This window comes from Paramormyrops kingsleyae, chromosome 8 (assembly GCF_048594095.1).
Source record: "Paramormyrops kingsleyae isolate MSU_618 chromosome 8, PKINGS_0.4, whole genome shotgun sequence".
In the NCBI taxonomy this organism is placed as follows: domain Eukaryota; kingdom Metazoa; phylum Chordata; class Actinopteri; order Osteoglossiformes; family Mormyridae; genus Paramormyrops; species Paramormyrops kingsleyae.
The window spans coordinates 5,096,160-5,118,277 of record NC_132804.1 but is presented as its reverse complement, the minus strand read 5'-3'; the positions used below and the strand labels follow the sequence as shown (position 1 = coordinate 5,118,277).

Here is a 22,118-nt window from a genome sequence, read left to right as displayed (position 1 = left end):
GGTATTTCAAATTTTGAATAGAAAAATGAACCTTCTTTGGCCTGGGGCTGTAAATGAAGCAGGATTGGGGCTCGATGCCAAACATCAAAGAGATGCTGCAACACAGAATCGAGGAAACAAATGATGTCACATAATGCTACTTGGAATGTTGGTAGTGGAGAAACTGCCTAAAACCTAATGTACGTCAGATACCATCCCTCAGACCGAGCGTCTGCACCTCTGTCTCATTCATTATATTAAGGAAAGAAATTCCCGCTGACATGGGATTATTGCTCAGCTCTTCCACAAATTATATACGAGGCGGCTTAAAACAACGTTTTTACTATTATCAGAGAAAGAGGTGATCATTGCCTATTTAATCTTTTTACTAAAGTGTTGGCTGGTAGCAATGCAGCTGTGACTATAGACTTTATGTTGGCCTCCAATGTCAAGGGCATATTAATGCTTGGCAAAGGTAGTCTGCTGGTAAACAGGATTGTGTATCCAGCTAGATCTGACTAAACAGGCCACATGCCCATTTAACAGTGTCCATCCATGTAAGAACACACTCTAAGATCCATACGCTCACTGCTTATCCGTGTGTTACATCTGAAAGATGTGCATTAAACACGTGTCGCACAATCACACCCATCTTAATTATTCCCGCAAGAGAAAAGAGGAAGTGCTTTCTTTGTTTACAGGTTCTTTCCTTGTTTATATTACACTCTTTCTGACTAATCACATGGTACCAGCACTGGGCATTTCAGTAGCTGTTGCTAATCAGCTGGGCACCGCTACGGGTGGCTGCCCTTCGCAGACAACTTACTCTACAAGAGCAAGTTGAGGGAGGCGTAAAGACAATTTCCCCACGGGGATAAATAAAAAGTATCAATTAAAAATTAATCAAACAAGGAAATGGTAGTGGATTGAGTGAACCTGAACACAGATAAAATATGTACATTTTTGCATCTCATACTGGTTAAAAAAATCCATTGGCTGAAAGAATCAGGATATTTGGGTTTAGAGTGGGGGACATTGATTATCTTTTCCACAAATTATATATGAAGTTGCTTTAAAGCCAGTGTGTACGCAGGTTTTTGGGATAACCTTTAGGTCAGCTGTTCAAACCCAGGTGTGAGGACTCTTCGGCCAGTTAATCTTGCAGTGAAAACTGGCAGTGAAAAGTTGCAGTGAAAACAGGCACACAAAACGGCCCTTTCTGGTTAAAACTGGACACCCCTGTGTCACACCCTGCTCCGTACGATCCCGATGTGTGCCACGCCCCCCTCATTACCTCGTGTTCAACCCTGATTGTGCTCGCCTGTGTCTTATTAAGTCTAGCTTGTCTTGTGTATTTAGTCCTTGTCAGAGTCAGTCATCCCCAGATCAGTCATTGTTGTAGTGTCACGTTGATGTCCGTGCCCGTCCCTCCCTGAATAAATCCTGTTTACCTGACGTCCTGGCTTGCGCTCCTGCTTCCCTGCTTGCCTCCGTCTCCGAGCGTGACACCCTGCTTTTAAAGCTACGTTTTTGCTATTAAACCTGACTTGACTAACATTTCTAGATCTTCATAAGTATTGCCACAATACAGTTTTCTCAGACTTTTGTATGGAGGTACTATGCTCACATCACCAGTGTCATAAATTCACTAATTGTATAGAATTTATGAGCTACTTCAGCAGGTTAGTGCTATGTAAACATTTTGCGAAATATAAAACCTATTTTAATAGGATAATGGTGTAGTGGGCATAACATCACATATTCCCATCAAAATAGGCTGACGAATCATATCAAAATGATGAGTCATGCCAAACATCCAACAGCATGGAAACAGTAGACAACACCACATCCATCGTGGAATTATGACATCATAGCCCGCTTGTGAAATGCAGAGCTGTAAATACAGAATGACTTGCTATAATACAACATGCATGTGGGCTTTAAGGAAGCATATTTTATTCCTGTTTCCTTCTTTGCCTCCCAGTCCCCACCCTCCAATCCACTCTTAAAAGCCCGTGTCCTTCCTATTACTGTAATTTACAAGCCCAACACGCATTTAGACTCCACAGCAGGCTAATGAGACAGCTACTCCTACTGCAAGCTCTGAGTTAGAGGCAACTGGAATAACCAGCGGAACCCCCACCTGGGAGGCAAGATCTGCTGTTGATTGAAGAACTGGGAAATCATACTGCGAGAAGGGGGATCAGTATCCAGCAGCAGCACAGGTACCTCCAAATGCTTTATTCTCTAGCACTTTAGAGCATCTGTGTAACAGCCTTCATAAAGCTAACAACCTACTGACTTATTGTACCTGTACCTGTAACTCACTTTGCACTAAAGTGTTCACTGAATGAATGAATATAAAGCATGGATGTAAGATATAAGATAAGTGCATGGTAAGTAACACATTTGTAGCATTATTAGCCTACATAGCCGTTCAGTGTTCCTCAAACTGTACACTAAGAATTAAGATTTGACTAGTATTAAAAGTGAAATGATTGTACAGTTTCTCAATTTACTGTGAAATCTAGCTGAAGAATTTTAAACTAAATCCACACCATTAAAAAATTAAAATGCAACAAGCACGCAAACATTCTGCATTTTTAGGTGTGTAAAACGATTTGATGTAGATGAGGTGTGTCACTAACAGGACCCACTACACATGAAGGACAGCCGTGAATGGCATGAATTAAGTGCACAGCTGTACACACGACTACAGTATATTTCATGGCACTTTAACCAGGTGTCATTTTTAATGTTTTGCCAGCATTTTCATGTTTGTCAGCAGAGATGTTGACAGAATCTGACACTTTGCCTATAAAGATGTCCCCTGAAATGGAGCATGAAGGACATCATACAGCAAAGCTTAGCTCTCCAAGGTCTGTTTGCACAATTCTCATTAGGCAAACACAGGATTATTTCCAAATAAAGTTTGGATATAACCTTTTATATACATGTTAGATATTATACATTTTCCATTTTAAAAGGTAATTAGCATCTATAGCTGAGTGTTCATGAAGCTAATTAAGACCTAGGGACCTAAACTTAGAGCAAACACTTGACAGGCTTTTTGTCTGTATATCCTCAAAGCTCTTTATTGTAAATGTCTTTTAATGTCAAGGGATAAGGGATTTATTGATTGATTGATGCTTAGCACCTAATTCTATGAGCAATGCTTTTTAGACTGAAGTTTGCCCTTTTGTCAACAGGTACATTTTTTTTTCTATGTAACTGCTTTTCAGTACTTGGCACAGAAAAAAAAGCACAAAGGAAGAAGGTAAACTGGAACTCCGCCTCCCTCTGCCTTGTTTAAAGATGACCCAGGCAGCAGAGGTGTGGCACACACAGGCCACGCCCCCCAAGGAGCACGAAGACGCTGCGGAGAGACCCGAGTGCAGCATCTGCTTCAGCACCTATGACAATGTTTTCAAAACGCCAAAGCTGCTGGACTGTACCCACACCCTGTGCTTAGAGTGCATGTCCCGCCTCATGGCCCAGTCTCCAAGCAGAGAACATGGCCAGATTCCCTGCCCCTTCTGCCGACATGCTACTTCCATACCAGATAGGGGCCCACCAGCTCTGGCTACGAGCCAGGAGGTCCTGGACAAGCTGCCAGCCCACCAGCAGCAGGAAGAGCTTGTATGGCTGGAAGGTAAGAAGCTCTGCTACTACAGGCCACCCAACACTGGACATACTGTCAGCTGCATCTGTATTGACATTGGCGCTAATAAGCCAGAACAGGAGCAGGAACAATCTCCAGGCTCGATGCAGAATGGGCTTCCATATCCACTGAGGCTGCACAAACACTGGAAGCGGTTGGTGCTTCTTATCTTGCTGATAATGGTAGTGCTGTGCATTGTCCTGTGGCCAATGCACTGCATGCTGTTCACTGGCTCGCTGAGCTGCATAGCTGAGGATGAATCCCCATTCTATGACCCTACCACAATACCTCCAATTACGTACATCCTTCGGAAAACACATAGACCCGACTGAAAACAGACGGTGTATGGTCAATACTAACAAAATGATCTGGGAACACGTATGTCGACCTTCGAACTCTCAGGTTGTCGAACACATTATCAGGGTTGCTAACTTTGGTCAGCTGGCTGGCATGAGATTTTCAATTTCAGACCAGCCTGCACATGCATTTACATGTATGTAACAGTTTTATTACCTTGTATATAGTCCATGAGGTTTGAAAACTGCTCCAACACTTTTGACGTAGCTAATTTTAGGTTTGTAATGGAATAATATAGATTTGCTGTAAAATTTCTTGTTTGAGTATGAGAGTCTGAAAGCATGAGTGTCACTCCAGATGAGTGAGAGTCGGCAGCCCTGCATTATAAGTATGTATGTCAGTATGGTTCATTATAGTGAGGTTCTGATAGGGTATATAGAAACACCCATCTGTGATCTGTGATCTGGGAATATGGTAGCTTATACTAACAGACTGATCTGGGAGCGCATACATGCACCTACAGACAAAGTACAGTAAAGTGATGAACTGATCTGTGAACATCCACCTACAATCGTAGGGTTTTGACACTAGTTGCATTGAATGCATTGATTTCAAGACTGTTGTGCTGTTTGTTTGCTTACAATCAAATGAACTGCACATGTATAGCAAACATAAAACTTACATGACAAATGTAATATCCGCCACAATTCTTTTTCACTAACATCAGTACCATACTGACTACAACCAAGAACAAACCTGCTAACCATAAACTCCGCTCACTTAATAAATCTTTGACTTTGTAACTATCAAACAAACTTGTATTCGTTACGTATTTGTTTAATAAATTCTAAGACTGTTTTGTATATGGAACAATGGTATGAATAGGAAACTATTTTCCATGCACAAAATCAAAGTACTATTTTTTTAAAACATTCTATTAAAAGATGTATATGTTTGCATCTATTTTACATTGTGTATGAATAGTCTGCAACAGTAGAACATATAAATTTGAATTCTGGAATTTTGCTTCCATCTTCGGTGTTTTTCAAATAAATAAAATGTCCAGTGGCAAATAAAAGGAACAAAGCAGTAACAGTGTAGCTTCAAACCTCTAAGTCTGCTGGTCTGATTGCTTCACTAAATCTGTTCTTGCAGGTTTCCTCCTGATACATAGTTTAATTAGTGGCCAAATTCTACGCAATGTCTGTTAGGACTGGAATGCTATCCAGTGTTTACCAAGGGGTCTGTGCTGTCTGGGAAAATTTGATGTGAAGAAAAGATGGATTATTAAGCAATAAACTTGTATATACAGTAATTTAAACCCATATCTTTAAAGAATCCCCAAGTCATTTTCAGACAGTCTGCATTTAATATGAGTAATTTTGAATAGTAAATTATTATCAATCAACTGTAATATTTTATTACAGTTCAACATAATATTTCATGATGGTTTAAAATACTAGTTTGTTATGCATTTAAGTACAAAATGCTTATGCTCACTAGAAACCAGAAGAAATGTGTAAGAGAATTAGACACAAACATCTCTGCTCCTTAATTACCTGAAAGCTAAAATTTAATACAAGTTGACATACATCGTTGTGCAAAACATATGTATTATTAGCATACTGAATTTGTAAAGGTGTTTTAGGCTTGTTCTTGTATGATGCATAGCCAGATTAATAATAACAAAAAAAAAAACAATAAACAACACATTTACTGGTTTGATATGTTTTAAGTTTCTTCTAAATTTCAGGTCCAAAAAGTGTAGAGAAGCAGTCCTCATGTGTAACTCCTTGAAGGTTTGGACAGAGACAGAGACAGACAGAGAAAGCTGTTTGGTATTCATGAGTGGATGTGCTGCACTCCTTTAAAAGAGAACAAAAGGTCAAAAAGTAATAAAACATAGTATATCTGAAAGTAAATAGTCCTTCTGTGGCTGTTATGACAGAAATACTGTACCTGAGACAGGATGTTGTAGGATCTGACCCAGGAAGAGTGCTGGTGTTGAGTAGTAAGTATTTGATTGGAAAATAAAGCTCATGCTGATGTAAGATACTAATGCGTGCCACCGAGTAAGCAGAAATAGGAAGGAACAGGTGTGAATGAGGTACTTATGCAACAGCCAGCAATAAGATGCAAGGATTTTTCTTATTTGCAAGATTCAAAAGACGGTTACATTATATATTTCATTGTTTAGTTTATACTATGAGCAAAAGCATCTTATTCAGAGGCATAAATTCTAAAGAACACAATGAATAAGTAGGTAGGAAATCTCCTTACTAGGAGAACAGAATAGAGTACAGAATTTGAGATCAAAAGGTTTTAGGTCTTAAAATAAATCCTGATGCAATGAGTTGGAAATTGATTCAGGGAATAAATCAGTTCTTAATTAAGGAGTACTACTCTCCAGCGATGGGAAGTAATATTATGACGCACACATACACACGCACACACACACACACACACGCACACAGCTTTGCAATTATATCTTTGTGGGGACTCTCCATTCATTTCTAGGTGGAAAACTCTAATTTCAACATGAGGACCTTAACCTCTACCCAGCCCTAACCTTAACCATAAGCAACCAAACATAAGACTTTTGGCATTTTTAGTTTTTTGATTGCAGTCACAGATAATTGAAGTAATCTTTGTGGGGACAGAGAAATGTCCCCACAAGGTAAAACATTACAGGTAATAACATTAGTAATGTTATATGTTTACTGAATAATATTATATTAGGCAAGCACAAGTATAAGAAATTTCTGTGCTTATTACCTTGAAGAATTTGCATTAGCGATGGCATTTAATATCCTTAAAGGCATGATATGTCACATATCACATATATTTTGTCAGCAATGATTTATCAGCTTACTGGTCAGTGATGAAATTAGGTGTCACTTGTTTAGAAATGATAACAGCAATATAGAATAACTAACATTTTAAGAATTTAAGAGAAGAAAATCTATGCAAGACAAATAATTTGGAAACGCTTCTGTATGCATTAATAGATATTGTTTGAAAATGTTTTGTCCAGTAACGATACAACTAATATATTTATTTTATTTTCATGTATAAAGTTTGTTCTATCCCATATCTAATAGAGAATAGACAAGAATAAATGAAATTCCATGCTCCATGTTGAATTATTTGTATATTGTCTGTGTAGTAACAATGAGAAAAAAAGATCAATGTTTTCCTTAGGGCTAATTCATCCTCAAGATAACTACCAAAATAAAGCAGAGAACATGAACAAATGATATATAAAACACAACAGTCCGCCCATATCCACAGTTTCAGTAACTGCAAAAAATGAATTGTAATATTTGTAACTATATGTTTTTTCATTGTTTCTTCAATCCTTTGAGGGTTATAAAAAGCATGATTTTCATTACTGTCATCCCTTCAGAACGTGAGAACTTTTTCCTTGCTCTATTGTCTCTCGAGAATTAGGCTAAAATGTCAGAATCCCTTTCATTCAAGAGAGAGCAGGCTTACAGTATCATGTAATAATGCATAATGTACTCTATTATTACTGTATGTGATGTTTTAATACCTTGCTGTGGATAATTTAGTTTGGCTCTCTGCAGTAGATCTTGGAACATACCATCCATGGATACGGAGGTGGGGGGGGGGGTGCACTGTATAATGAAATGCAGTTTTCTAGGTATATCTACTTTCAGTCATGGAAGTGTTTACATTATTCTGGGTATCATGGTTAGTAGAAGAGTGGCTGATTATTGGGTCACGGCTGGGTGGAGGTTCAAGTGATAAAGTACGATGGCAACAAAAAAAAACAATGACTGAGGTCATGCACGAAGTGGCTGCAACTTTCAGCTGTGAAGTCTAGGCATTGGTTTGGGAACTAAATCAAGAGTTAAGCAAGAGACAAGCAGCTCTGAACCTATTACTATGAAATAATGTCATCAAACACCATCCAACAAAAGGTCACCAAAGCAACTGTGGTCAGAGAGGTGATCTATCCTATGCCGAAAACCCAGACAAAACGTGGCCACACGTTTGTTTGTTTACTTGGTATTTATTTCTGGTTACTCTTTGTGGACTATTTAGCCAGTGAAATAACTTAGCAGTAGTATGTCATAAGCACTACCCTTGTTGTTAGGGCGTTACAGATTATCCTTGATTAAATAATGCAAGTGAATGAGCCATCACAAAGACCCAGGCACTTAAGATACAGCATGCAAGCATACTTTTCATGTCCTGTGAATGGAATCCCTTGGATTGTACCAGAAAACTGAAGGAAATCTGTGGAAATAACATGAGATCATCTCAATATCACACACAACGTCCTCACATTTTAAAGTTACTTAAATTCTACTGGAAAGTTGTCTGCCATTATTGAAAAAAAATCACCAACAATTAGACAAAAGATTGATTGATGTTACTTATTTAATATTTTCTTTCATGACCTGTAACACTGCAGTATTAGTCATGGTGGCAGACTGAGCCACACAGTTGAATAGGACAACTGGCATAACCCAGTGCAGAAGAGACACATGGCAACCAAAAGGAAGGACAAGACAAAAACCAACATTATGCTATTAAACATTAAGGAAATGCAGGGAGAGTAAAAGAAATGCATCTGATTGCAGTGCATACTGATAGATTCAATGACACTGTAGCTGCACTGGATGCAGTGTCCTTGTCAAATATATAATAGGTTACCATCATAATAATAATAATAATAACAATAATAATAACAACAACAAAATTATTATCATAGTAATAACAATAAAAACAAGGATGGAGTCAAAACATTGCTAAAGAATACAAAAATGTTAATTTACTACACAATGAACATTTGAAATGTTATCTAAAAATTGACACTGGCAGGCAAATACCAAGTCGATTACTCAATTATTTCTCTTTCATGGTAGACACTGCCGTTCTGGTCACTAAAGGTTATTACATCGCAAATATTTCTGAACAGCTCCATACAAACAGCATTTCAAGTATTTATGGTTTTCCACATTTACCACCAGAGCCATATTATTCCAGAGAGTAAGTACAAAAATACGAAGTTTTCAATCAAAAAAACAAACAACAAAAAAAAAAAAATTCCGATAAGCTCTTCCTACGTGGCAGAGGCAGGAAATCCTCTGCCTTTCACTCACAGTGCTCATTATACACTATTTTACCCAAAGACTTCGCTACACAGAAAAAGTTCCTGTGTGTGTCAGTTATAGTGCAATACTGCCATCTCCGTCATTACCTATCATTTCCACCCAGATCCAATACTCAGTTCCACCCTAGCAGTACTCCGTCATTGTCAAATCAATGTAAACTAGGACGGCCAACATCCATCACGGCTCTCCAAGTCTTCCAGACATTAATGTCTGTAGAATTAATTCCTGACAGCAGAGAATTCACGTTGTCACGCTATTTATTTATAAAGAGGGCAAGTCTGTTTGAATGTAAGTTTGCCCTACAAGATCTTCTCAGTATACGAGAATGGATGCCTCTTCCTATACACACATCTACAGTCACTGCTCAGCAACATCCCCTGGACACTGTCAAAAAACAACCTTTCAGATACAGAATAAAACCAATTTAAAAGGAGCTATATAAAAATACATATTTAAAAATAAAAGCACAGCATTTTTATCTTCCTGTGGCAGGAAGCAGGATCATAAAACACCCAGCAGTGAAAACTGCAGTAGTTGTCACCAATATTAAGCTATTCATTCATAAATTAATAAATAAAACAATTTTCTCTAACACTGATCATATATATTTTTCATCCTTTAAATAAATAATACAACCTGCATATTGTCAACTATATATCACATTTGAAATTATGCAACTATGATGTAAAGTTAATGCAGATTAATAAATAATTTGCAGCATTATGACATAATCCATTATGTGTCATTCCTATGAAAGGGTCTCTGAACGACAACTTCAAAAGCTCAGAGATAAACAGCCCTCGTCAGGTTTCCTGCAGCAGTAACATATTTTAGACATTAGACAGTATTTCCTGCTCTCTCATGTAACCCCTACTGCTCAGTATGCAAGACTCTTAGTAGCAAAGATACAATAATTTCCAAGCTTTCCATTGGATGTTTAAAATGCTGAATTATCTGTAATATTTCCATGGCTATTATGACGTAGCTTTCATCCATTTTCTGTATCACTGAATTAATTCGGAATTTCTGAGCCTGTCTATATGCTGAGCTAACGAGGAACGTCCAGAAGAGAATTGCATTCAAGGAAGTTTCACTAAGGCCCTTCTGAAAAGATTACACTTTCTCCATGAAGGAAAAGCGAATCCGGTGCTTTCTGCAGTGATGCAGAAAGTCTGCATCAGGAAGTCTAGATCAGTGACACAAATGGAAGGTGTGTACTGCACAGTGAATCAGTGTCAATGACACAGAGGAAGGAAGTTGAAAACACGGGGGGGGGGGGCACAGGAAGTCGGTATCAGTGGTGCAGAAAGACGGTTTTAGTGACAAAGGCAGTGAGTGCAACAGGATATCACTTTGGGGGCGAGATATTGGTGAGGCAAGACACCAAAACTCCGACGTATACAGTGCCTTACAGGGTTACAAAATAAAATTACAAATATCTTCATTACGCTCTATCAATACAACAATATTCATCCCACAAAAAGTGCAAATCAGTGTGATTCCACACAGACATCCTAGGCGAGATTTGGAAGTCCATCAAGTCTGAGGTCTTTGGTTATAGCAGATCTGTCCAGTAGGCCAAGCAGACAAAGTGGAGGAAGTCTGCTACTCCTTTTGCTTCCCGTAGATAAACTAGACACATTAAAAATATACTCAACATAAACACAAAAATATTCTTACATTTAGACAGTAGTAAATTCAGCAAGAAAAGAATGACCAGTAAAGCCAGTAGCCATCCATGAAATGTTGGTGGTCAGTAACACCATCTTCCTAATGCCTGTAAGCCACTCCTGATCCGATGAGGACGTCAGAGTCAAGCTGGAGAAACAGGTGCAATCAGGGTGGACTATAATGAGGTCAAGGTCATTAGAACTTTGCTCAGAGAGGCACTTAATTTGCATTTAAAAGCCAGTTACAGCACTAACAATGGCGTGAGGGGCCGACAGAAAAGCGACAGTGAGGGACTGAGTTGTTGGACGAAATCTTGTTTGTTTTCCATGATTGAGCAGGGGGGCAAGGCGATACCCTCTGCTCCTCCTCCAAATCACAGCGATATTGGAGGTCAGAGAACAGGAACCATCATCCGTCAGGTGAGGAATCCTTCACTGCGGCAGGTACCAGCACCTATGCTGCACACACAGTCACACAAGCCTTATTAAAAATTAATTCACTGCGCACAACGAACACGGTATGCTCTAAATGTTTATTATATTAATAATGCTATGTGAAACAATGTTAAAGAACTAAACACACGTTTCCATGTGCAAACTGCAAGGCTGGGATTCATTTCCTAGTGAATAAAGCCCATAAAAGGCACATACCTAAGTACAACTGAGTTAGTTCTGAGCAGTGGAGCTGCAAATACAGTACACTGGAACATAACCATACACTCACTGCATCTGATACAACGATAATGACACTTTATCAATCCCCTGTGGGAATGCTCTCTGTTTGCCTGCCCCATCTTGCTCTCCATGACACATATGTAGTCTTCACTTGGCAGTGAAGGGCAGCCACCTGCAGTGGATCCTGTAGATTAAGAGCCTTGCTGAATGGCCGACAGATGCAGTTACTCTGCTGAGGCCGGCCTCCAGTCGGCAGCCTTCCAATCACAGCCACAGAGGTTTAGCTGACTGAGCCGCATGCTCATTACCATCTCACACTGTGGGGTAACGTAACTGAAAAACATTCTATTCCTCCTGCTTGCCTTTGCTCAGGCCCTGTTTCCCGCCATCTTATCCTGTGTGCTGCCTATATACTCACAAAGCGCGGTAAAGGCGTGAGACGGACAGCGGTCATGTGTCTTATCTGCGGGTACCGATGTGCCCAGCGGCCTTTGGGTTCTTGATGTTCAGGTTCTCATATACTCCTGATGGACTGTCATTCATCCTGCACAAAGAACATGGGGGACAATCTGCTTTGTCAAACTGCTGGTGGATGAAACACATCAAAGAAAACAATGCGGGTTCTAATCAATATTATGGGCAGATATTTGCTTTAAGTCATTCAGAATGACCGTCAGACACACTTAGGGTTTAAACGTTAAGCTCAGTCACTAACTGGGTGCTCGGTCGCAAAGGGGACCTGCAGCAGGAGAGTCACGTCATGTTTCTGTGCCAGCAAATGGGCAGACGTGTGGGCAGCTACTCACACGGAGGAGGAGGGCCGCCCTGTGGACATGTTGGCATTCAGCTTGGCATTACTCATCTGCGGGTACTTAACGTTACACTCCCACTCTTTCATTTTACTTCTCTGCAAGAGGTAGAAGGAGACACGCCTGTGAGGTCACATCCCCCCACGACACTCTCCACCAAACCTCTATAGTGCAAGTTAGTCCAGGTATTATTCCATGTAGCCAGTCATTAAGAGGTTATGTAACTTAACTTGTGACCAAAACAGCAGAATCTGATAAGGAATTGGTACAATACTGTGCAAAAGTCTTTCAAAGGCATTCAAAGAAAATGTTTAAGGCTATTTATCTGGGTAAAAAGTGTATATTTGCTAAGAAAAAAAAACACAATAAGAATAGCACGATAAAAACTAGTAGAATTTCTTCTGTTCTCCAGAAAGTTACTGGTATCTTGTTGGATGTCTAGATGAACACGGTTTCAGTCCCCAAACCTCCCCTCAGGGCCGCCTCAGCCATTCCGCGTATTAGTTACATTTCACCACCAGCTCAATTAATTATTGAACTTAATTAGTTAAATAAGTCAATGAGGTACCAATTACCCAAACATGGTGTGGTGCTGGACAGTGGCTGTAAATACTGCTGTGATTTTAGCAGAGGCTTTGAAATGGCTAAGCTGACGCACACTGGCAGACATAATATCATTGTTTTACAGCAACATGAAGATTATTTAAACATTATTTTCTTTGGCTGCCTAAGATTTTTGCAAAATACTGTACATTAAATATAGAAAATTGCAGGGAAGTATTTCGGGCTTCCGGCGTTACCTGTTTCTCCTCCAGCCTTTTCTGGGCTCTGTCGATATACTGCTGCACAGCCATGTAGATGAACTTGTACTGGGCCTCGGTCTGAACCATGCCTGAGCGCTGCCTCCGCACCATCTGGATGGTCTTCGGGATGTCTATATCGCAGTCCAGGCCTGGGCGGGGGGGTAAGAGGGCTGTGGGTTTAGCGATGCTGTGTGTCTTACATCACCAGTGTCAGGGACTGAGACGGTCCCAAAGGCCGGCTGTCTTACATGCCTCACCTTGCCTGTTAATGATGTCAATGAGGATGTCAATTACAATTATAGTTCCTGTCCTTCCGATTCCTGCACTGTAAGAAAGAAACAGAAGAGACAAAAAACTGTACGTATGGATTCTCTATTACATTTTTCCCAGAATTTCCCAAGAAAGTGTGTGAATTATAAAATAAGCAGATATCCTACACATGTCGACCTTAATTATGACCTTGAGCGGCTGAACCCTTTTAGAACACACAGCGACTAAATGAATTATTAAAAATATCTCACAATTGTGCTTTAATAATATATGAAAATGCCACTGGAAGACACAAAGGCCTATGGGTAATACCTAGAATACAAGGTGATTTATTACTTTTACCTGCAGTGGACGACTATGGGCCCAGTCTCCGTAAGTGCATTTTGAGTTTGGTTCACCTGGTCCAGAAAACTGAGAACTCCTCCCGGTTCGTTAGGGACACCATGATCTGGCCAGCTCAGGTACTGATAGTGCCAGATGTACCTGGGTGCTTCAGACTGGAAGCAAATGACGATCAGAAAAACATGTAATATCTGCTGGATGGGCTTTAACTAAAAGCCAGTGAGTCGAAGGTCACGTCGCACTGCGGCAAGTGCAAATAATTAGCAATAGCTGAACACGGTGGTAGAGCCAGAACCTCAGAGAAGGTAAATATGCACTTAGCACAGTCCAACACACACTGAAATTTTGTAAAAAAAGAGACATACTGAGACTATATTCAACGCAGTCAGAGAAAGAGGGGCTTTAATACTATAGGCACCTCAGCAAAACTACTGAACACAGTGAGGCAATATACTGAACACAAACCAAATGTGAGAAAATAAATTAAAATACACATACAGTGCAAATGATAGTCAGTCAGACAGTGATTCAGAGACACATACAGTGAACCACAGGAGACAGTTAAGTAGTTCATTTAGTGCATTCAGCCCATACACGCAGACTGGCCAATTTGTGGGGTGGGGGCTGCTGCTCTCACCGTGTTCAGGCGCGTGATCTCCAGCTCCCTCAAGATGTAATCCTGTGCTGGACACTCACTGGTGTTCCTAATGCTCAGTTTTCCAAACTCTTTTGTGGAGTCAATGTCTGGCCAGTACCGCACACACTTGTTCTAACCCAAACAAACACGCATGTACAAATAAATCATATGGTAACATTTGACATTAACTGCACCTTCATAATGCCTTTATAATGCATTCATAGAACATTCATAAGCAGCATGTAATAATACATCCTAACGTACCATAACAGTTTTACATTATTTTATGATTATAATGTTTGTTATTATCATATAATGTGTGTTATTAATGTATATTAAAGCTGTTATGGTATGTTAGAATGTTAAGGTATACTTACATACCAATTATTGCAACATATTGAGTAATTAAAAATGCAAAGTGGAAAGTCCTGTTGGGTTTACTAATAAATGCTGTACTCTGGTAACTGTGGTAATTGTGGTACATGAGCCTATGGTTCAGTGGGCAGCGTGAGAAGATGACTAGCCCAGCCGTGCTCGTCTCACTAACCCGGCCACGCTCCATCTCCTTGGTTGTCATGACAATGACATGCGTGTTCTCCTGGTAAACCATCTCCCAGAAGTCTGCGACTGTGTTCTGCAGGGAACCTTGGGTGGCGATATAGACTTTGCCCTCATCAGCACAGTGCCCTTCCTCAGGTTTGCTCTGTGGGAAAGGAGAAAGAGAAGCAGGTCCACACACAGAAGCTGACAGAGAAGCAGGTCCACACACAGAAGCTGACAGAGAAGCACTTCTCGAATGTGGCAAACAAACATACCCAAGAGGATGCAAACATCCAGATATGCATGTAAACATACTCGCAGCTGCGGACATGACTGTTTATAACAGAGGCATGGCAGCACTGACCTCGATGTAGTTGGCATTGATGTAGTCTGAGCCAGGGACATCTCTGTCGACTTCCTTTAGAACCACACGTGTGTTGTCAACTGACACAGAAGAAAAAGACAGTTAGGACAAGGCCGAGCAGCAGAGCCAGCCGCTGTGAGTACAAACGTGCCGCTCCCAAAGACTGAGAAGGGCAGCCTGAGGCTTACAGGGGAGGATGTTCTTGTATCTGTTCTTGATCTTGTTTTCCAGGCGCTGTCCCTCTTTCCTCGGATAGAGAAGTTTGCACTCTTGTTGCTGCAGAACCTATAAATGAGAGAGAAGATGGTTAGGGGTGTACACAGCGAGACACGCCGCGGCGGCACTGGGGGGAGAACACGGTGCTCCATTTACCAACGTGTGGGCAAACCCAGAACAGTGTGACCTCATCGAGGTGGGGCGATTAAATCCGAAGGTCCTGATAGGCTAATCAGACAGTATACTGCAGCTGTACATAGAACACTAGCTGCCACAGTAATAGTGGTTTTTGTGAACTTAATTATAAAGTGGGCCTGTAGTATTGGTACATTAACATCTGCATCAGCTAGTCCTCCCTTGCTGGCTCTCTTGAATCAAATAATTTAGGACTGGAACCGCCATCTTTGTTCTTATGTTCTAACTAGAAAACAAACCTCAAACTCCTCCCAGAAACCTTGCTTGGACTTCTCTGAGTTGTCGGTCACTTTGTTCAGCTCCCGGACTCGGTTCTCGATGTTAGCTGCGTTGATCCTGGTGGCGTTGAAAGGCTTGGGAACGGAAGGCAAAAGACAGACATGCCGATATGTACAAGCTCTGCCGGCTGTGAGAAGATCCAACAAATGACTGAAGCATCTCTGCCTCCACGTACTGTACAAAACAGCATGTGATCAAGCCGCAAGTGATATAATGTGTAATATACAGTCAGCAGACATCTTACGTGGTTTTTAATGTGCCGTTTTGAATGAACACGGGTTGAAAATATATATGTATGAAAAAGAAAAGCTTTAAAACTAATCAAAATGTGAATTTCAAATTGTACTGTACTGTGCATAATGTTTTTTTGCAATTTTTCGATAAACAATATAGTAACTATTGTACTGTTTTATAAATCTATTACATAGAATTTCATTGTATAGGTACAGTTCTGTAATCTAGGCATGATTTAAACTATAAGACAGCTTGGAAATAGGTGCATATGCAACGTAAATAGGCACTTTCATATAAGGGTCTTGAACATGAGTGGTTTTGGAGCCTCACGGTGAGTCGTAATAGCACAGTACCTAATAGTATGTCTTTAGCTGGCCAGTGTTTTTGCACACGGCACCACTCACCTGTTTGAGGTGCACCACAATCCCACTCTTTTCCACCATGGGGTTTTTTTTATAGTGCTCCACAAGGTCAGCCAGGGTGTCAAACCTCTCGCCACCACCAACATCATACTTGCTGTCCTGTTTTTACAAAACAGAGTAAGAAGCAAAGCAGAGTCCTCTCTCACCCGGAGAAGCTGTGCGGGCAACACTATCATCTATAATGCGCTATAGATACCTTCGTAATGCATTATAATAGTCAGTATGAGATTCTAATACAGCATTATAGTATCTTCTATTAATTAATAAGGTGTTACAGCATCTTCTATTGACAGTCATAAGGCATTATAGTGTTGATTATAATACATCATAAGCTCCAATGAAGCTCTCATGTATAATGCACTATAGATTCCTTCATAATGCATTATAATGATAAGTATAAGAATTAAGGATGCTTTGTACTGCGTTATGAAGGTATCAAGAGTCCATTATAGTTAAGAGCTTCATAAAGCATTCATAATGCATAATAAACAGGGCTATGATGTATTATGCTTTTTTATCAATATTCATAGCCATGTTTATAATTCTTTATGAATGCATTGTAACATGTTATAAATGTTAGATTCTTAAATAGATTATTGTAGACGTGGCATTCATAGGAAGTGTTACCGCTTTATGTGTGTGTTTCTTGCCATGTGTACCCCAAAGAGGCGTGCCCTCAGTGCAGCCGCCCCCCCCCATCCCACCCCCACCTGATAGCGGATCATGACGTGCGTGACCCGTGTTCTGCGCTCTGAATTTTCGTGCTTCTCCTCGTGGGTGAGGACGGACAGCACGAAGTCCCCCGGTTTGCTCTGACTCTCCCGCACCAAGAAGCTGCCGGACCTGCCCTTGTCTGTAAGCAGCTTCTCGGCTTCTCGCCCGGATAAATGCCCATGGAACCACCTGGCAATATGAACAACGGCCAGTGCTGAAAAGCCTTACAGGCAGAGCTTAAATATCACATCATTTCAGTGCTAAACTGCACTTACTTCAGGAGTTACACAACCGTTTAAAAGGCACCGATTCTTAGATAGCTACTATATTCGTGTCAATCAATGAGCGATTCAATTCAGTTCAAACACACCTGTTCCAAACCACTTTAATTCAAATCCACTTTAATTGACAAAATATCATTATCAGTTTGCTATCGATGCAGAGCGAGCAACAAATATAACATCCCATAACTGCAACGATTTCAGATCAAGATGCTAAACATCCATTTGTCCCATTTAATGTGATTAGGGATTTTTCTTTAGCATTCAAGAAACACTCAAATTACACATTCATCTCTCACACTGTTTTTCCAGTGCAGAACTGCTCTCTCACACTGTTTTTCCAGTGCAGAACTGGTCCAGTGCAGAATTGGTCTTACTACTTGCCTTTAGACTGCAGCAGAAGATCAAAGTACTTGGAGGAAACACAATTACACACAGTTACAGAGAGATTTACACACAGTTACACAGAGAATTAGACAGAGCCAGGGGACGGATTTGAACCCCCGCAATCCTGGAGATGTGGGGAATTTATTACCCACCAGATCACTGGGCCACCCGTTATGCATTTGTTATATAATGCAGATTTCTGGCTGAATGAGATTTTTAAGTAAAGGGCATTTGGGATTTCAAGGATCTCCAACCAACCATCTGTACATCACTTATGTGCCCCTTTGTGCCACTTGGCTTGAAAAGTGCTATTCAAATAAAGGTATAATAATAATAATTATTATTATTATTATTATTATTGTTGTTGTTGTTGTTAACTGGATGGAAACTAGCGGGAGAACATTTTAAAACAAATTTGAGGAAGCACTTCTTTACACAGCGTGTAGTCAGAGTATGGAATAGTCTTCCTGATAACATAGTGCAAGCTGAATCCTTGGGTTCCTTTAAGTCAGAGCTAGATAAGATTTTAACAACTCTGAGCTATTAGTTAAGTTCTCCCCAAACGAGCTTGATGGGCCGAATGGCCTCCTCTCGTTTGTAAATTTCTTATGTTCTTATTGCTGGCTGTGCATTGATTTGTAAAATTGTTTCCAAAAGCAACAGGTGTGTTGCTGCTGTTGTTCTTCTTCCTCTTCTTCTTCTTCTTCTTCTTCTTATTATTATTATTATTATCATAATGGGGGTATTCCACAAAGCAAGATTTTTTTTCATTAGTCAGATAACTTAAGCCAAATGTAAAGACTGTCCAACAGGGACGACACTCACCTCTCCTCCCATCGGAGGCATTTGGCTTAAGTTATCTATCTAGCTAACCCGGAAATTCTGCTTTGTGGAATGTCCTCCTGGCCAGGGGGGTGGGGGTGTCCTGACGCCTGTCCGAGGCAGCACACACAATCATACACTACAGACAATTCAGAGGCACCAGGAAACCTAACAGCGTGTTCCGACTGTAAGAGGAACCCCAGGAGGAGACCCAGCGCAGAGGCAGGATTCCACCACAACAGCACTACCCACTGAGACAGAAGAGCTTCCCACTGAGACACTGTGCTGCCAGATGGCAAGGAACTGTTTAATGATAAAGACAAATGCAGCATAAAGAGAGCAGCTGCTTCGAAAGGCCATCCAATCAACATATAAGTTATTAAACAGGTAACTTTACCCATCCATCTCTCCATCCATCCCTTTTCTGCACCCGCTTGTCCTACTCAGGGTTGCAGGGGGTCCAGAGCCTATCCTGGAAGCTATAGGTGCAAGGCAGGGAACAACCCAGAATGGGGTACCAACCCATCACAGGGCACAAGGCAGGGAACAACCCAGAATGGGGTACCAACCCATCACAGGGCACAAGGCAGGGAACAACCCAGGATGGGGCACCAGCCCATCACAGGGCACAAGGCAGGGAACAACCCAGAATGGGGTACCAACCCATCACAGGGCACAAGGCAGGGAACAACCCAGGATGGGGCACCAGCCCATCACAGGGCACAAGGCAGGGAACAACCCAGAATGGGGTACCAACCCATCACAGGGCACAAGGCAGGGAACAACCCAGAATGGGGCACCAACCCATCACAGGGCACAAGGCAGGGAACAACCCAGAATGGGGTACCAACCCATCACAGGGCACAAGGCAGGGAACAACCCAGAATGGGGTACCAACCCATCACAGGGCACAAGGCAGGGAACAACCCAGAATGGGGTACCAACCCATCACAGGGCACAAGGCAGGGAACAACCCAGACTGGAGCAGCTGGAGGAAACCCCACGACAGCATGGCGGAGACTCGAACCCTGGACCCAGAGGTGTGTAACAGAAACTGCGGAGCATCTATTTGGTACTGATGACATTAAGCATCTTAACCACTAGATGGCAAGTTGAGCACTGGTTTCCCCGGATAATAAGGATGTGAGCCTGACGGTTAGACTACCTTTCGGACGTGGGGTCCTTGCAGTTCAGGGGGTACTTCAGCTCGATGACGTCACCATTCCTCTCTCGTAGCAGGTCCTGCTGCTCGGTGTAGTACTGTACCAGCTCTGCCAGGGTGGCAAACTTCTCCCCGCCGTACAGGTCATAGTAGTCTCCCGTGTTCTGGATCTTAATATGCGTGACCTCGTTATTCCGCCTGCCCCAGGGGAAAGAGATTCTTTGTTGCTATCAAATTGCAACAAATTATTTATTCTCTTAATTGGGGTTATATTCAAACAAATTACTCATATAAACACTTCTTTGAGCAGTTATACAGCAGAATGCTTCCAGAAACTATATAATTACAATATATGACAACTGCTTCCATCTGCCACCACATATATAGCACAAGTCTAGTCCCTTAAGAATCAAAATATTGTAAATAAACACCACAATGAATAAAGATTAACAGTATTTGTGAAATGAATTCTGTAAGACAGAGAATAGAGCCACATTATATGGCGGCAGCAGGAACAAGCAGAGATTTTATTTGGGAGTGAGAGATGGGTGCATCAAAAGCACAAGAGAGGAATGTAGAATACAAAGAAGGTTTTGGCAGAAGCACAGGAGAAGATAGATAAAAACCAAAATGCAACCCTTATTTAACGACTGGGAAGCACAAAGTGCTGAGTGAGTGGGCGATCTGGAAGGATGTCCAAAAATACAAAGTTAGATTTTAAATAAATAACTTTTAGTCCACTGATAATTAATTAATTTAATAACAAACAGACCTTGTTTTTGACACAACCTGAAAACCACAAATTGCAGCAATTAAACTGACCGTACTTCATAATAAAGTGCAATTTTACAATAGTGCTTGCTCTTAGTTGAGTAGACTGCTCCAATTACAAAGCAAAGAGCCAGTTCGACAGAAAAAATAACTGCTGTCAATTTCATAAGAGTAAGGCCTAATTAGTACATTTTGTCTCTCAGTGATGAGTAGTCAGTTTAGTCAGTGTAAATGCTTCATTTATGACATTCGAAACTCAAAACTATTATTTACATATCTTCACCTACATGTAAATGGTCACTCATTGTTAAAAATATTATTCATTACTTATTAAAATGCTTTAAAATATTTTGAATGCTATTGTGTCAGCTATGGCTGTAAAATTGCTTTTTAACATATTTGTAAACGCTAGACAAAGATATTCAAAAGTGCCCTAATAGTACTGAGATGAGTACAATTTAAAGAAAGGAAAAGGTTTATAGCTATTCAGAAAACATGAACAATGTTATAAAATAATTAACAGGGATTTCCTATACCAAGGTAATAAATCTTTCTGTTCAGTAATTCCATAGGTTTTTAATAATGATTTTTTTAATAAGCTGATTAATACTGCTGTATGCTATTTTAAACATACTGAGTAACTTGTGGGAATGTGTGACAGCTTTGCCTCTAGTCAAGTCTAACATAACATACTGTAGTGCCAGTGACTTAGTTTTACCTAATGACTATATTAATGATTGAAATATGATATATCAATTCGGTTCAGCTTTGCTTGTTAATGCTACGCCATCCACAGGTATGTTAACTACAAGGATGATTTTGTATACTATTGAGAAACTGCATAAGAGTAAACCTATATGCATTTTAGGGTTTATATATTGGTTACTGATGCCTTAAAAGAATGTGCAGCCGTGCAAAGACTAGAAAGGAAGTGGTTTGCTGAAATTTTCCACTGTTTTGCGGCATCGGTCTCAGGTACCTGTACGTTTAGATAAAAAGCTGACTGTCATGTGTGAGAGGTGCTTCATGCTAAAATCTGTTGACAAGGCAGATGTGTGTTAAATTACCCACACATACAAATCCTACCACACAGATCCATATACATTGTTTCACGATGCAGTAAAATGCTGCCCCAATATGATAAAAAATGTATTAGAAAGAAAAATAAAAACTGTTTGCGTCCGTTGTACCTGCAAAATGCTTCTGTTCCCGACTTTTGCCATCTTGCAGGTAGCGAGACAGTAAACTACTCCAGCCTCTTTACAGAGGCTAGGATATAAGTACCAGAAAGGTAACGGAAGACGTCCGCAGCTTAGGTCAGCTCATGATGCGCCTTACATTAATAGACTGGAGAGCAAATTTCCAAAGCTCGCTCAGTCCATGGGATTCATTCTCAAGAAAATTTCTGTGGACATAGTGCGTTCTGGAAAGTTCTTACTTGGAT

General features: G+C 40.7%; 2 protein-coding genes across 2 annotated transcripts in view; one reads left to right on the top strand and one right to left on the bottom strand.

Moving 5' to 3' along the window:
- Positions 1 to 3,294: 3,294 nt before the first annotated feature.
- On the top strand, positions 3,295 to 3,972 carry LOC111853242 (RING finger protein 223-like). Its single transcript, XM_023829955.1, has one exon. It carries the CDS (start codon positions 3,295 to 3,297, stop codon positions 3,970 to 3,972), a length of 678 nt encoding a protein of 225 aa, XP_023685723.1.
- Positions 3,973 to 8,326: 4,354 nt separating this feature from the next.
- Positions 8,327 to 22,118, bottom strand: part of ptpn11b (protein tyrosine phosphatase non-receptor type 11b) — a 33,431-nt gene continuing 19,639 nt past the window's right edge. The window contains exons 3-16 of the mRNA XM_023830100.2: positions 19,907 to 20,101; positions 17,248 to 17,440; positions 16,520 to 16,636; positions 15,842 to 15,955; positions 15,380 to 15,476; positions 15,192 to 15,271; positions 14,835 to 14,990; positions 14,288 to 14,419; positions 13,651 to 13,805; positions 13,296 to 13,363; positions 13,036 to 13,187; positions 12,233 to 12,333; positions 11,845 to 11,970; positions 8,327 to 11,210 (exon numbers count right to left, since the gene is read on the bottom strand). Coding sequence (XP_023685868.1) covers positions 11,886 to 11,970; positions 12,233 to 12,333; positions 13,036 to 13,187; positions 13,296 to 13,363; positions 13,651 to 13,805; positions 14,288 to 14,419; positions 14,835 to 14,990; positions 15,192 to 15,271; positions 15,380 to 15,476; positions 15,842 to 15,955; positions 16,520 to 16,636; positions 17,248 to 17,440; positions 19,907 to 20,101 — 1,645 coding nt within the window. The 3' untranslated portion in view covers positions 8,327 to 11,210; positions 11,845 to 11,885. The remainder of the gene's footprint in view (positions 11,211 to 11,844; positions 11,971 to 12,232; positions 12,334 to 13,035; positions 13,188 to 13,295; positions 13,364 to 13,650; positions 13,806 to 14,287; positions 14,420 to 14,834; positions 14,991 to 15,191; positions 15,272 to 15,379; positions 15,477 to 15,841; positions 15,956 to 16,519; positions 16,637 to 17,247; positions 17,441 to 19,906; positions 20,102 to 22,118) is intronic.